Source organism: Peromyscus californicus, unplaced genomic scaffold, assembly GCF_007827085.1.
Source record: "Peromyscus californicus insignis strain IS unplaced genomic scaffold, ASM782708v3 Scaffold_4__1_contigs__length_199733344, whole genome shotgun sequence".
Lineage (NCBI taxonomy): Eukaryota > Metazoa > Chordata > Mammalia > Rodentia > Cricetidae > Peromyscus > Peromyscus californicus.
The window spans coordinates 182,879,105-182,893,389 of NW_026294562.1; the positions used below are offsets into that span (position 1 = coordinate 182,879,105).

General features: G+C 42.5%; 1 protein-coding gene across 1 annotated transcript in view; it reads right to left on the reverse strand.

The window, feature by feature from the left end:
* Positions 1–14,080, reverse strand: part of Nlrp5 (NLR family pyrin domain containing 5) — a 74,281-nt gene extending 60,201 nt beyond the window's left edge. The window contains exon 1 of the mRNA XM_052760356.1: positions 13,834–14,080. Within this exon, the coding sequence (XP_052616316.1) occupies positions 13,834–14,080 (247 nt within the window). The remainder of the gene's footprint in view (positions 1–13,833) is intronic.
* Positions 14,081–14,285: the final 205 nt, after the last annotated feature.

Below are 14,285 nucleotides of genomic sequence, written 5' to 3' on the forward strand. Positions count from 1 at the left end.
CTTATGGACATCTGAGTTTTTATAAAGAAACCAGAAATACACAATGAAAAAAAATGGAGATGGATCTCATACCTGACATTGCTTGGGTGACCAAGAACTAGAGACTAGATAGCCCAGAGATCTAGGGTAAAACCAAATAATACTAGTCTAAAGCAAAAAATGTAGCAATAATAAGAGATTTTCTATTCATTTTACATGCCAACCACAGATTCCCCTGCCCTCCCTCCTCCCGCCCCTCAGAATTCCCCCCCAACCCACCCCCTATTCCCACCTCCTCCAAGGCAAGGTCTCCCATGGGAAGTCAACAGAGCCTGGTACATTCAGTTGAGGCTTCAAAAATATGAAAGGAAAAAAAAAGATTTGAAATTCCCAAAGAATTAATAAAGAATTATCTTTTAAAAAATAATAAAATAAATTGGTACTGCCCAAAACATGTAGCAATAACATGACTCCTAATGACATTCTGCTATACTCATAGATGAGTGCCTTGCTCAGCCATCATCAATCAGAGGAGCTTCCTCCTGCAGCACATGGAAACAATTACAGAGACCCAAAGCCAGACAATATGCAGAGAGTGAGAGACCTAGGAACACTCAGCCCTGAATGGGGCATCTATCAAATCCCTCCCCTCAAGGATCAGGGCACCCTTTGGAAGAGGAGGAGAAAAGAGTGTAAGACCCAGAGAGAATGGAGGATACCAGGAAAACAAGGTCCTCTAAGTCAACATGATCAAAACTCATATGAACTCACAAAAGCAGCATGCACAGGGCCTGCACGTGTCTGCACCAAGTCCTCTGTGTATACATTATCGCTCCCAGTTTCGTGTTTTAATGGGATTCCAGAGTGTGTGAATGAGTGGGTCTCTGTGTCTTGTGCCTTCTCTTGGGCTCTTTTCCTTTTGTCGGTTTTGTCCAATTCCAATGTAGTTGCTTTTGTTTTCTCTCATTATATTTTATTAATCATTTTATTTTATTTTAATCATCCCTTAGAAGCCTGTTTGTTTTAGAGACAGAAAGGGAGTGCATCCAGACTTGGGGTGGGGGAGGGGAGTAACTGGGAGGTATGCAGGGAAGGGAACTCGTAATCAAGATACATTATGTGAGGGAAAAAAAAACTATTTTCCATAAAAGGAAAAAGAAAAAAAAACAATACATGGAAAAACAATTGAGGAAGCACAGGGCTGGCATTTAAGATGAAAGAATCAGGCCAGTTGTGGTGGTGCACGCCTATAATGCCAGCACTCGGGAGGCAGAGGTAGGCGGATCTCTGTGAGTTCAAGGCCAGGCTGGTTTACAAAGCAAGTTCCAGGACAGCCAGGACTCCAGAGAGAAACCCTGTCTCAAAAAACCAAATACTAAGCCAAACCAAAACCCCAAATAAGTTAGAAGAATCATGCAAAACTAGAGCGAAGAGAGGTTTGGGGCTTCACTAACCAGCTAGCCGTGAGCCAGCGAGATGGTACGGTGGGTATGAGCACTTGCTGCCACGCCCTTCAACCCACATGCTAGAAGGCGAGACCTAACTCCTGCAAGTTGTCCCCTGACCTCCACATGTGCACCCTGCTATGCATGCATGCACCCATATCCACATCAAATAAATAAAATATTATTTTAAAAGCTGCCTAAGTGGCTGGAAAGAGTGGTTCATGGTTCAGAGGACTTGCTGCTCTCACAAAGGACCAAGGTCCGCTTCCCACCTGTTGGCTTCCACCCAACTGTAACCTTAGTTCCAGAGGATCCAGCGCCCTCTTTTGGCCTCCGAGGGTACCAGGCACACACGTGGTGCCCAGACATACACGCAGGCATTTATTTTATGTATCAAATAAAACCTGAACAAAACAAAATAATAACAACGAAATGAAAACACAATTGCTCCCTTCGTTCCCTGGAGGTAAGAACCCTACGGAGAGCAGGCTCCCGCCAAAGTCTAAACACTCACTGAATGCCACAGGAAAGACCCGCTGAGCTGGGCCCCAGTTCCTTGTAGAAGTCTCTTGAGAGAGTCAGTTCTACTTTCTTCAAATCTCGACAGTGCTTAAGGCAAAAAGCAGATGCCTCGAGGTCTTCTTGGCTCTTGATTTTCAAAGAAACTTCTTGATAACCCGCCAGTGAACTGACTGCAAAGTTCTCCTCCCTGGTTTCGGTCAGACAGTGGAATAGCTGTGAGGTCTCACAGCACTGATTGTTAGTCAATGTGTTTATCACTTTTACGGCCTTTAATTTGTTACCGAAGAATAACTCACACTTGAAGGATCTCAACACGATCTCAGCACACTCATCATTTAAAAGACCAAAAAAGAAAAGCCCCATCTGAGAATCATAGGTTTCGCTTTCTCTTGACAGAACGATCAGATCCTGGATGTCTTTGCGGCTCACCCAGTGATAGTATATGTCTTTTTCAGCATAACAGAGAATGTGAAACAAGGCACCCAAAAATTCCTGGAAGATAAACAGGGCAAACATGTAACGGTCCCCTTGGCCTTCTAGCTTTCGAAGAATGTTCACTTGAAGAAAAGCGTCTATGGTGGTCTCCGTCACCATGACATACTGAAATTCTGTCTTATTAAATACACTTCTCCGGGACCATATACCGTGGGCAGCCAGATGGCACACACCTTCCAGTTGCTTTTGGTAATCCCTACTGGAAAGTTTCTTAAATATTGTACTGAACAGGGTTGCCAGATACAAGACAAACACAGATGTTGCATTTGGGCAAGCCTCTGTGAGATCTACTGTCCCTTCCATTTGCGTCCTTAGACAATAACATACCACCCAGCATATCACAGGGACCCGACACATGGACAAGAGGATGGCGTTTTTCATGGCAAAATCCACAGCTTTGTCGCCCATCATTTTCCTTTTGAAGTACAACCTGAAATAGTTGAGTGTTTCAATCCTATTAAATCCTGTCAGGGTGACATGGGAGGGATTTTTGACTAAGAGTTTAACTCCTTTCCAGGAGGTCGGTCTCACCATGATCAGGAGTGTGGCTTCTGGAAGCATCTTTTTACTTAGCAAACTGCCCAGGAGAAGAGTCCCAGGCAGCTTCTGGTTCCAGTCTTCTATCAGACCAGTTGTCCCTGTGATGAGGGAAGATGTGATTTCCTCAAAGCCATCAAATAGGAGCAGAAGTTGATCTGGTCTGGATAAAATCTTAGACACAAGCGCCTGAGACCTAAGCCCTTGGGCCTCGATCCACTCAGAGAAACTGCACTTTCCCACCCTGTTCAGTTCTCGGCAGTGGCAATAGAAAGCATACTTGAATTTGTGCGCATAGAACTCATCGTGTGCCCACATCCCCATGATCTTTCTGGCCAGGGTTGTTTTTCCAATACCAGGAATTCCATGGATGACCACAGTATTGGGCTGTCTCCCCTGGGGACTCCTGGGTAGAAAGAGATATGGCAAGATAGCGTTGTGTTTTTCCACCTCTCTGTACAAGAAATCTTCTTGGTTTCCAGGCCAGATGGTTTTGTCCCATTCAGGGAAATTATCTTCCACCACGCGTTGTCTGTATGCCTGTATTTGATCTAGAACCATAAAGAAACACAGAGAATACCTTCAGACTTTTTCAGAGCACCAGTTTTAAAAAAAACCAGCCACCTAAATCTACTCTAATCTTCACAAGACATTTGCATTTCCTTTGGAAGCCATCTTCCCACTCTCAAGCCCCCGAACTAGATTGTAAGTCACATAATATGGGGACACAGCCACATGGATATTCATGACAGTGTTGTCCACAATAGTTACATTATGGAACTCCCCAAGCTAGGGTCTAGCTACAGCAGGCATCTTAATCCGTTCTTCCATCCCTCGGTGTCTAGAGATATCAGAAAAAGGTTTGTAAGGGAAACAAAACAAATTACACTACTGTGTAACAGACTCTCTCAACCAAACTGTACAAGGAAATGGACCCAGAGAGAACTAAGTGCCAAAGGAAAGCATCCTGCCTTACAGATGTAGTCAGACTTCCACTGTCTGTGGTTTCTGCAACATATATCCAACCAGCTATCTACTGGAAATACTTTTAAAGGTTGCATTTGTGCTGAACGTGTATCTACTTTTAAAAATCATCATTCCCCAAACAATTCAATATAATGGCGACTTTCAGGTCTGGCAAGTGGCTCAGTGGGGGAAAGTTTCATCCTGCCAAAGTCTGATGACCTGAGTTTGATCCCCAGGAGAGAACTGACACCAGCAAATTGTCTTCTAACCTCCATATGCATACTGTAGCATGTTTATGAGAGTGCGTGTGTGCGTGTGCATGTGCGTGTGCGTGTGCGTGTGTGTGCGTGTGTGTGTGTGTGTGTGTGTGTGTGTGTGTGTGTGGCAAAATCCACAGCTTGATTGCTCATCATTTTGCTTCTGAAATACAACTTGAAATAGTTGAGTGTTTCAATCCTATTAAATCCCCCCACTCCAATATAAATAAAAGAAAAACCTAATTACTTGCTTATAGAATTTACATTATATTAGGTACCAAATGGGACATCTAAAGCACATTCCCTTCCTCCAAGGCTCATAGATCATTGAGGAAGATGAGGCAGAAAGATTGTAAGAGCCAGAGGTAGTGAATGTCTGTCATGTTACAGTGTTTTCTGGATCCATCAGGGCCTTTGGACTCATGAACTCACAAGAGACTGTGACTGCGTGCATAGGGCCTGTTCAAGTTCAAGCCCGTCAAAATCTCAGCATGTGACTGCATGCATAGGGCCTGTACAAGTTCAAGCCTGTCAAAATCTCAGCATGTGACTGCATGCATAGGGCCTGTTCAAGTTCAAGCCCGTCAAAATCTCAGCACGGGAGAGGGAGGGACTCATGAAAAGCCCACCCCTAGCTGAGAAGCTCTCAGCAACTGCTGGCTGCTGGTGGCTGCGGGAGTCAGTTTTCTTCAGGTGTGGCCCCGGAGAGGCTGCCTATGCTCCAGTAGGTGGCGCTACACCAATGCACATATCAGAAGCACGACGTGTACCCAGTGAGTTTAAAAACGGAGCACACCTATGAACATATAATTTTTGACAAAGAAGCCAAAAGTGCACAATGGAAAAAAGAAAGCATCTTCAACAAATGGTGCTGGCAAAACTGGATATCAACATGTAGAAGGCTGCAAATAGATCCATATCTATCACCGTGCACAAAACTTAAGTCCAAGTGGATCAAGGACCTCAACATAAATCCAGCTACTCTGAACCTGCTAGAAGAGAAAGTAGGAAGTAGTCTTGAACGCATTGGCATAGGAGACTACTTCCTAAATAGAACACCAGTAGCACAGACTCTGAGACAAACAATCAATCAATGGGACCTCTTGAAACTGAGAAGCTTTTGTAGAGCAAAGGATACGGTCAACAAGGCAAAGCGACAGTCTACAGAATGGGAAAAGATCTTCACCAACCCCACATCTGACAGAGGACTGATATCCAGAATATATAAGGAATTCAAGAAATTAGACATCAAAATGCCCAACAGTCCAATTAAGAAATGGGCTATAGAGCTAAACAGAGAATTCTCAACAGAGGAAACTCAAATGGCCGAAAGACATTTAAGGAACTGCTCAACATCCCTAATCATCAGGGAAATGCAAATCAAAACAACTCTGAGATACCACCTTACGCCTGTCAGAATGGCTAAGATCAAAAACACTGAAGACACCTTATGCTGGAGAGGATGTGGAGCTAGGGGAACTCTCCTCCACTGCTGGTGGGAATGCAAGCTTGTACAACCACTTTGGAAATCAATATGGCGCTTTCTTAGAAAATTGGGAATCAATCTCCCCCAAGATCCAGCTATACCACTCTTGGGCATATACCCAAGAAATGCTCAACCACACCATAAGAGCACTTGTTCAGTTATGTTCATATCAGCATTGTTTGTAATAGCCAGAACATGGAAACAACCCAGATGCCCTTCAACTGAAGAATGGATAAACAAAATGTGGTACATATACACAATGGAATACTACTCAGCAGAGAAAAACAATGGCATCATGAGGTTTACAGACAAATGGATGGATCTAGAAAAAATCATCCTGAGTGAGGTAACCCAGACTCAGAAAGACAAACATGGTATGTACTCACTCATAGCAAGATACTAGACATGAAACAAGGATGACTTGTCTGCTACTCACATCACCAGGGAGGCTACCTGGAAAACAGGACCCCAAGAAAGACACAGGGATCACCCAAAGACAGAGAAATGGAATGAGATCTACATGAACAGCCTGGACATGAGTGGGGGTAATGAAAGGCGAGGGTCCAGGGAAAGAGAGCTTGGGGGAGCGGGAGATCCCAGCTGGATCAACAACAGAGAGGGAGAACAAGGAATAGGAGACCATGGTAAATGAAGACCACATGAGAATAGGAAGAAGCAAAGTGCCCACAGAAATCCACAAAGATACCCACACAACAGACTGCTGGCAGTGGTCGAGAGACAGCCCGAACTGACCTACTCTGGTGATGGGATGGCTAAACACCCTAATTGTTGTGCTAGAAACCTCCTCCAACTACTGAGGGATCTGGATGCAGAGATCCATGACTAGGCCCTGGGTGGATCTCTGGGAGTCCAATTAGCGAGAATGAGGAGGGTTTATATGAGCGAGAATTGTTGAGACCAAGGTTGGATAAAGCACAGGGACAAATAGCCAAATGAATGGAAACACATGAACTATGAACCAATGGCTGAGGGGTCCCCACTGGATCAGGCCCTCTGAATGGATGAGACAGTTGATTGGCTTGATCTGTTTGGGAGGCACCCAGGCAGTGGGACCAGATCTTGTGCTCATTGCATGAGTTGGCTGTTTGAAACCTGGGGCCTATGCAGGATTGTTTGGCTCGGCCTGGGAGGAGGGGACTAGACCTACCTGGACTGAGTCTACCAGGTTGACCTCAGTCTGTGGGGAAGGCTTTGCCCTGGAGGAGATGGGAATGGGGGGGGGGTTGGGGGGAAGGTGAGGGGGACGGGAGGGGGGAGAACAAGGGAATCCGTGGCTGATATGTAGAACTGAATTGTATTGCAAAATAAATTAATAAAAAAAAAAAAAAAGATATAACTGGTCATATAGAGTACTAACTAATTCTAAAAAGTCGCATATATAGTCTTTGTGTTCGAGTCTCTTATCAGTTTTTTGCAGGAAATCACGGTCAGGCCTAACATCAACTGAAGTCTCCAGGAAGAAGATGGGGCCCCACAACAACAACAATTCCACGTGGACAATAATAACATCACTAAGCTGACAAACATCATCTACAGATCAGCTTTGAACTACAAAGTGCTCAGAGCAATTTTGAGAAGAGCTAGCTGAGATGATCCAGTCTCAAAGACTACTTGAATAAGGATTTGAGATAAACCCTGAATTTTGGCATTATACACAGACTGGATAACAAAGGATATATTTACCTTTCCTAGAATTTGACAATTAACCTAAAATTTGTCTTTCAGGATAAAGATACCTTCGCCCATACCCAGCAGGAAGCAATTTCAAGAATACAACGCCCACATTCCCAAAGAGGTGGTGTGGGGCGGTTGGTTTTTTTGGTCTTTTAATGGGTTTTGGGTCTAGGATAATTTTCATTGATTAGGGGGGTTGGTTACAAGTTGTTGTCAAGGGTTAGGAAAAAGGCTAAGCAAAGGAGATTAGATTTAAGGTTCTTATTAAAAAAAAAGAAAGAAAAGAAAAATGTAAATACTTTACATTGGATTGGATTGTTTTATATTGTATACAAATTATATATATTGAAATTGATATTGTTAGAAAATGTTATATATATTTTTCTAATTGTACCGTTCATCTAACAATGTAATGCAATTTTCTGATCCTTGAATGTTATTACCAACTATTAGGATATAAAGAAATGAAAGTTAGTAGTTAGATATTATAATAGAACTTGTAGTTATATTAGGTATGTTTTCAAGATTGAGTAGATATATTTTAGATAGACAGGTTATCTTCAAACCCTTCAGAGATCTACAGAATATGGCATTTAAAATGTTTTAATAACTTAGAAAATTTTTCTTTTTTGTTATGACTATGAGACATGTTGGCTCCTGGCAGTACCAATCTACTTCAGAGAAAATATGGGCATTGAAGAAACTGCATATGGAGTTAACTTTCATTGTGGCAAAAGTTAGCCACTGGACAACAAAGTATCCTCGAATCAACAGGACAAAATGGACAGACAGGACATAAAACAAAGGATTACTGATTCTTGCCAAAACAAGTGTGGTTATGGCTTTATCAAAAGGCATCTTCAGAGGCCAGGACAATATGGCACCATCCCTGAAGTGGCCTTCGCAATTCGAAAAAGGTACAGTGCCCTTTTCTTCGAAGGCAGCTGAACAGGCAGTGGGCCAATGGCCTCTGATGTGCAATGGAACAGCAGCTGAAACAGTTATTCTTGAAGAGTAACTAAGCTCACGCCTCTCAATAGTAGACTGGCATTTGATAGAGGGATATGGAGAAGAATGGGATGCTGAGATGAAGCCATATATACACAGCCAAGAAGAATGGACAGCTGAATTAAAAAACCATCAACAATTTCCAGAATTTAAAATCCTGAATCATGACATGACACTAGTGGAATTCAGGTGTTTCTGGTACATGGACTACTCTCACTCAATGTGAGGTTGAACTGTTGACCTTGTGTACATCCTACTTCACAAATGAGTCTGTCAGATATGCTAAGCCTATAGGCTGAAGATGATGCCCCAGCACTTCGGAGAAACCTCAGGTGACTGTCCAGACAGCTGTCTGTTTCTGTCAACTCACAAATTTTTTGCAAGTTGCTTATGTGCACTTCCTGTTTTTATTTTTGTTAGCTAATATTATTTCCTTCTTGGGTCTCTGAGGGAGTTGAAGATTAGTTAGTTATAGTTGAAGGTTAGTTAGTTATAGTTGAAGATTAATTAGGATACATTTTGGACTTACCAAAATAGGATAGATAATGAAATTATTTTCTCTGAATTTGTCAAATACAAATGGACTAGACATTGTTTAGGTATTTATTACTTGTATATATTGTATATAGTTATTGTCCTTTTGTATGTAGTTTTTCTTATATTAGTTATAAGCTTTTTCTTTTTTTTCCTTTTTATTAAAATAGAAAAGGGGAAATATGGTGATATTTTATTTGTATTAAAATGTTATTTGTATGTTAATAAATAAAGTTGCCCGGGGGTCAGAGCTATTAGCAAGCCATAGGAAAGCAGGGCAGTGGTAGCGTACGCTTGTAATTCCAGCACTTGGTAGGCAGAGCTGGGTAAGTCTCTGTGTGTTCAGGGATACAGCCATTATTGGATACACATGCCTTTAATCTTAATACCAATCATGGAAAACCTGGAGGCCTATACAGACAGGCTGTGAGGAGGCGGTCATGTGGTTGGGTTTACAACCAATGAGAAGGCAGAACAGGAACTCTATATAAAGACTTTAACACAGGGGTAGCTCTGGTTCGGAGAGGTAGGACCACCGCAGGAGGAAGGGTAAGGTTTTAGCTCTTAGCTCTGACCTCTTGGCTTTCTTCTTTGCAAAAAAAAAAAAAAAACAAAAAAAAACAAAAAAAAACAAAAACAAAAAAAAACAAAAAAAAAAAAAACGGAGCACATGAGGTTAGGAGAGAAAAGTGACATGGGTTTTTTGGGAGGACTGGAGGAGAGTGAATGGAAGTAGATTTGATCTAAACCTACTGCGTGCGTGCGTGCGAGCGTGCGTGCGTGCATGCAATTCTCTAGCCACGAGAAAAGAAACAATTTGCTGACGATTTGAAGAGGGAGGGAGGGATGTGTGTAAGTTAAGTGCAAATACTGCGTCTCAAGCATCCGTGCATTTTGATAGGAATAACTACGCACTTTTTTCTTAACTATTGCATTTTTTTTTTTATCAGCTAATATGACCTTTGTCGTTCATTGGACTCAATTCGAGGCGCTTTGCTGGAAAACATACTCTCAAGCTGGTGCTCTTTAAATTAGCTGGGGCTAAAGTTGGCTACTCTGCACGGGAGAGACTGCTCAAAGCCAGGTTCTAGAAAAGGCTGGCCCATAAGAGAAGCGGAAAAGCATCTTTGATGATGTTTTTAGATCTCCTGTATCCAGGCGGGTTGGGGTTGGGCTTCCTGTGGTCACATGAATCCACAAACACTATTTTTGCCTGCATTTTGATGAGTAGAAGAGACGCCACCCACCTTTATGTACAGTCTACATTGATGAGGCAACCAAGCTTGCTTCAACCCATACCCCATTTTTACTAGACCGGCACAGCTACCAGCACATACCACAGTCTTCGCTCGTCAGACTCAGTGGTGTTTTTCTTAGATTTAGATGGAAGCACGTCGGTTCCAAGGTAGGAAGAATGTCTGCAATAGATGGAAAAAATGACTATCCCATCAGAATGAACTTCCACAACAGGGTCTAATGGGCATTATACTGGTCTAATGGGCAATATAAATTGTCAGGTATGATTTAAGGTGACTGAGAAACTGAGTCTCAGAGTGGGGTCCCCATCTCTACACTTCAGACCTAAGCATATATATGTCAGGTGCTCTCCAGGACCCTTATTTTTTCTGGGGGGGGGGAAGGACTTTTTACTCTAGCTCCATGACAGGAGATAATAAAACAGCTCAAGAATACAAACACCACGTCCTTGAGAAGAGCTGGAAGGTGAATCATCTCCAACAGAGGTTTATTGTTTATCCCAAAATATAGAAGTGTCTACAGTGGGAAATAGAAGCCTGGAATTCTGCCATGGGAAACTCATGGAGAAAAAGTACCATAATGAACTCTGGCTAACCGCCTCAACTTCTCCAGCAGTTTTCTGCTGGATGTTGTAGACTCCCGATTCGATGACATTAATCTCTACCTATTGTTATTTTTTTTCTTTTGCTTGGAAGCCTCACCCAAGGGGTTTCTCTACTCTGCCAGGGACTTGTTCTCTGTCTGGAAGTCCAACTAGCTGCCTTTTCATTCATTTATATTTCATAAGCACCTTTTATACAATCTAAAGGTAGTTTTAAAAAATGAGAGAGAGAGAGAGAGAGAGAGAGAGAGAGAGAGAGAGAGAGAGAGAGAGAGAGAGAGAGAGAGAGAGAGAAGGGCAAGAGTCACAGCACAAATGTGGAAGTCAGAGGAAAACCTCTTGAGACTCAGGGTTCTCTCTTCTGTGGCGATATTTTGTGTATGATCTAACAAATAAAGCTTGCCTGAAGATCAGAGGGCAAAGCCAGCCACTGTTTAGCCATAGAGGCCAGGCAGTGGTGGCACACACACCTTTAATCCCAGCACTAGGGAGGTGGAGACGGGAAGTGATATGGCTGGGCGGAGAGAGGACTATAAGGTGGGAGGAGACAGGAGCTCAGAGTCTCTTTTGGCTGAGGATTTCATAGAGGCAAGAACTAGTGGCTGGCTGCTCTCCTTCTCTGACCTTTCAGCTTTCACCCTGATATCTGACTCTGGGTTTTTATTAATAAGACCAATTAGGATTCATGCAACACTCCTCTGTGTGATTTTTGCGGCAGGGTCTCTCTCTGTATCTCTGTATCCGTGATGTATGTTCCAGGCTAGTTGGCTCAGAAGTTATTGGCTAATTCTCCCATCTCTGTCTCCCAAATTACTGTAAAAACACTGGGATTTCAGATTTCGTAAATCTGAAATTCAGCTTTTATAAAAACGTGAGTTCTAGAGGTCAAACTCAAATTGTCAGTCTCACACTGCAAGTGCATTTACCACTCCCACAACTACTGCCCAGCCCTGAAGCTAGTTTTATACAATATTTTTAGTGTCTCCTGAACCACTTCCCAGCCTAGAAGATAGTTTTATATAATTTTTTCAGTGTGCCTATATTTTATCTACAACCTATCACATGAGTTCAGAAGTGGAATTTTCCACTTGTGACATCATGTTGGTGGCCCAAATGTTTCATATTCTCAAGATTCTCATACAGGTTGTTGGGTTAGGATGGTCAACCTAACCCAGTATGAATATACATACTCTGGCCAGTGAGAGGGCTTGTGGGTAAAGGTGCCTACATGATGAGAGCAGAGTGCTGACCCCTGAGGGTTGTCCTTTGACTACCCCATGTATGTGATGGCATGTATTCACCCCCACCCCCACATACAATAAAAAGTGTAATAAAATAACCAAAAACACATGCATACATTCATACATGTGCCACACATGCACATATCTATGTATATGCATGTATGGTGCATACACTGTGTATGTTTACATATGTAATGTGTACACATGTTTACAGTCATTGGTTTTTGCTACTCACAGTTGCTATGTTCTATAGAATCACTGTAAACACTATGTTAGCCAATACCATGGTTCACATGAGAATTTAGAGTTAGATTTATTTCTTGGTTTTTTTTTTTTTTTTTTTAGACAGGGTCTCAATATAGCCCTGGCTGTCCTGGAACTTGCTACATAGACCAGGCTGGCCCCAACCTCACAGAGAGCCACCTACCTCTGATTCCCAGGTATTGGGATTAAAGATGCATGCCACCACACTGAGCTTAGAAAGTTAGATTCTTGTGAGTTTCTGGTTACTGTATTTTCATCAACTGATTAAGATACAACATTGTTTTACATATATCTTACATAGATCATAGAGGTATCTTATTCAGCATATTATATGAATATATTTGCATAATACATTGTTTAAATATGTTCTATCAAATATATTCCATTTGATATATTATATATTTAGATTTTGTTGATTCATTAACATTGGACTCACAGACAACAGTGTTACATGTTGTGACTGACTGACACTTTAACACAAAAGTTTCTTCATAGGAGAGCAGTCTCCTTGGATGATTATTTAGGACTATATTTTGAACAATAAAATCAACTAAAGCACAAAGATGTGATATAGCCTGGACTGGAGATGACATTTGTGCACAGGACAGGGGCTTAATGCATTGCCTTGCTTGAGCTCAGCTAGGAACTGTAGGTCAGCTTGTTCTTCTGATCAGGTTTATGAATGACCCAGAATCCTTGTCTTTTGAGATAGGGTCTCGTGTATGTATCCATGACCCAAAACTTACTATGTAGCCAATGAATACATTAAACTTCTCATCTCCTTGTCTCTACCTCCCTAGTGCTGAGATTACAGATGTGCCCCACTGCTGGGATTACAGATGTGCACCACCACATCTGGTATATGTGGTCCTAGAGATTGTGCATGCTAGGCAAGCACTCTACCAATGGAACTATACCCTAAGTTTTCTGTGTTTTTAATCACAGACTATCTTTTACAATTAGTATCTGGTTAAAATTTTAAAAAGATGGGGGAGGAGGCGCTGGAGAGATGGCTCAGAGGTTAAGAGCACTGGCTGCTCTTCCAGAGGTCCTGAGTTCAATTCCCAGCACCCACATGGTGGCTCACAACCATCTGTAATGAGATCTGGCGCCCTCTTCTGGCCTGCAGGCAGAACACTGTATACATAATAAATAAATCTTAAAAAAAAAAAAACCTTTAAAAAGATGGAATACAGGGGATAGAGAGATGGTTCAATGGTTCAGAGCACTTACTGATCTTGCAGAGGACCCGGGTTCAGTTCCTAGCACCCACATTGGCTCCTCACAGCTGCCTGTAACTCTAGGATTGGATACCCTCTTCTGGCCTGTGAGGGCACCCCCATGTACACATGTGCACACACACACAAAAGAAAATTAAAAGTCTTGCAAATTTACAAATGCAGCAAAACAGGTTTTGCCTGGAGGGTCAATCCATTGTGTTACCCCACTCTTCGTTTCCTTTTGCAGGTGGACAGTAGGTCACACGGTGGTCACTATTCAGTTCTTTATCCCCCGCCCCCATCTTGCATACTGTATTACTACTTACCCTTTAGCTCCTTCTCGACCAGGGAACAAATTCTTCTCTTGTTCATTGTGTTCAAGATTTCAAGAACCACACGCCAAGCTAGTCCTCCAGGAAAAACTTCTATTAAGAGATGAACCGTCTCTGCCCAGCTGGCTCTGTCCAGCTGCTCCCAGGTGATGCCGAGAGTGTCCGGCAGGAACTGCTCATGCATCAGCATCTTCTTGAAGATCTGTAGCTCCTTCTTTTCTAAATAACTCATGTACACCATGACCCAATTATCACATGGGGAGGCAAGGGACTGAGGGTTTGTCCAACCTCTGACTGAAGAAAGATTGGAAGATGTGGAAGGGACATCATCAAGGGTTAGGGGGGATCTTTGACTCCCCACACTCATCCTTAGGCAAGGCAAATGACACCTCTCTATTAGTGACAGATACAAACCGAACAGTTGAGAACATATAGGACCTGTGGAG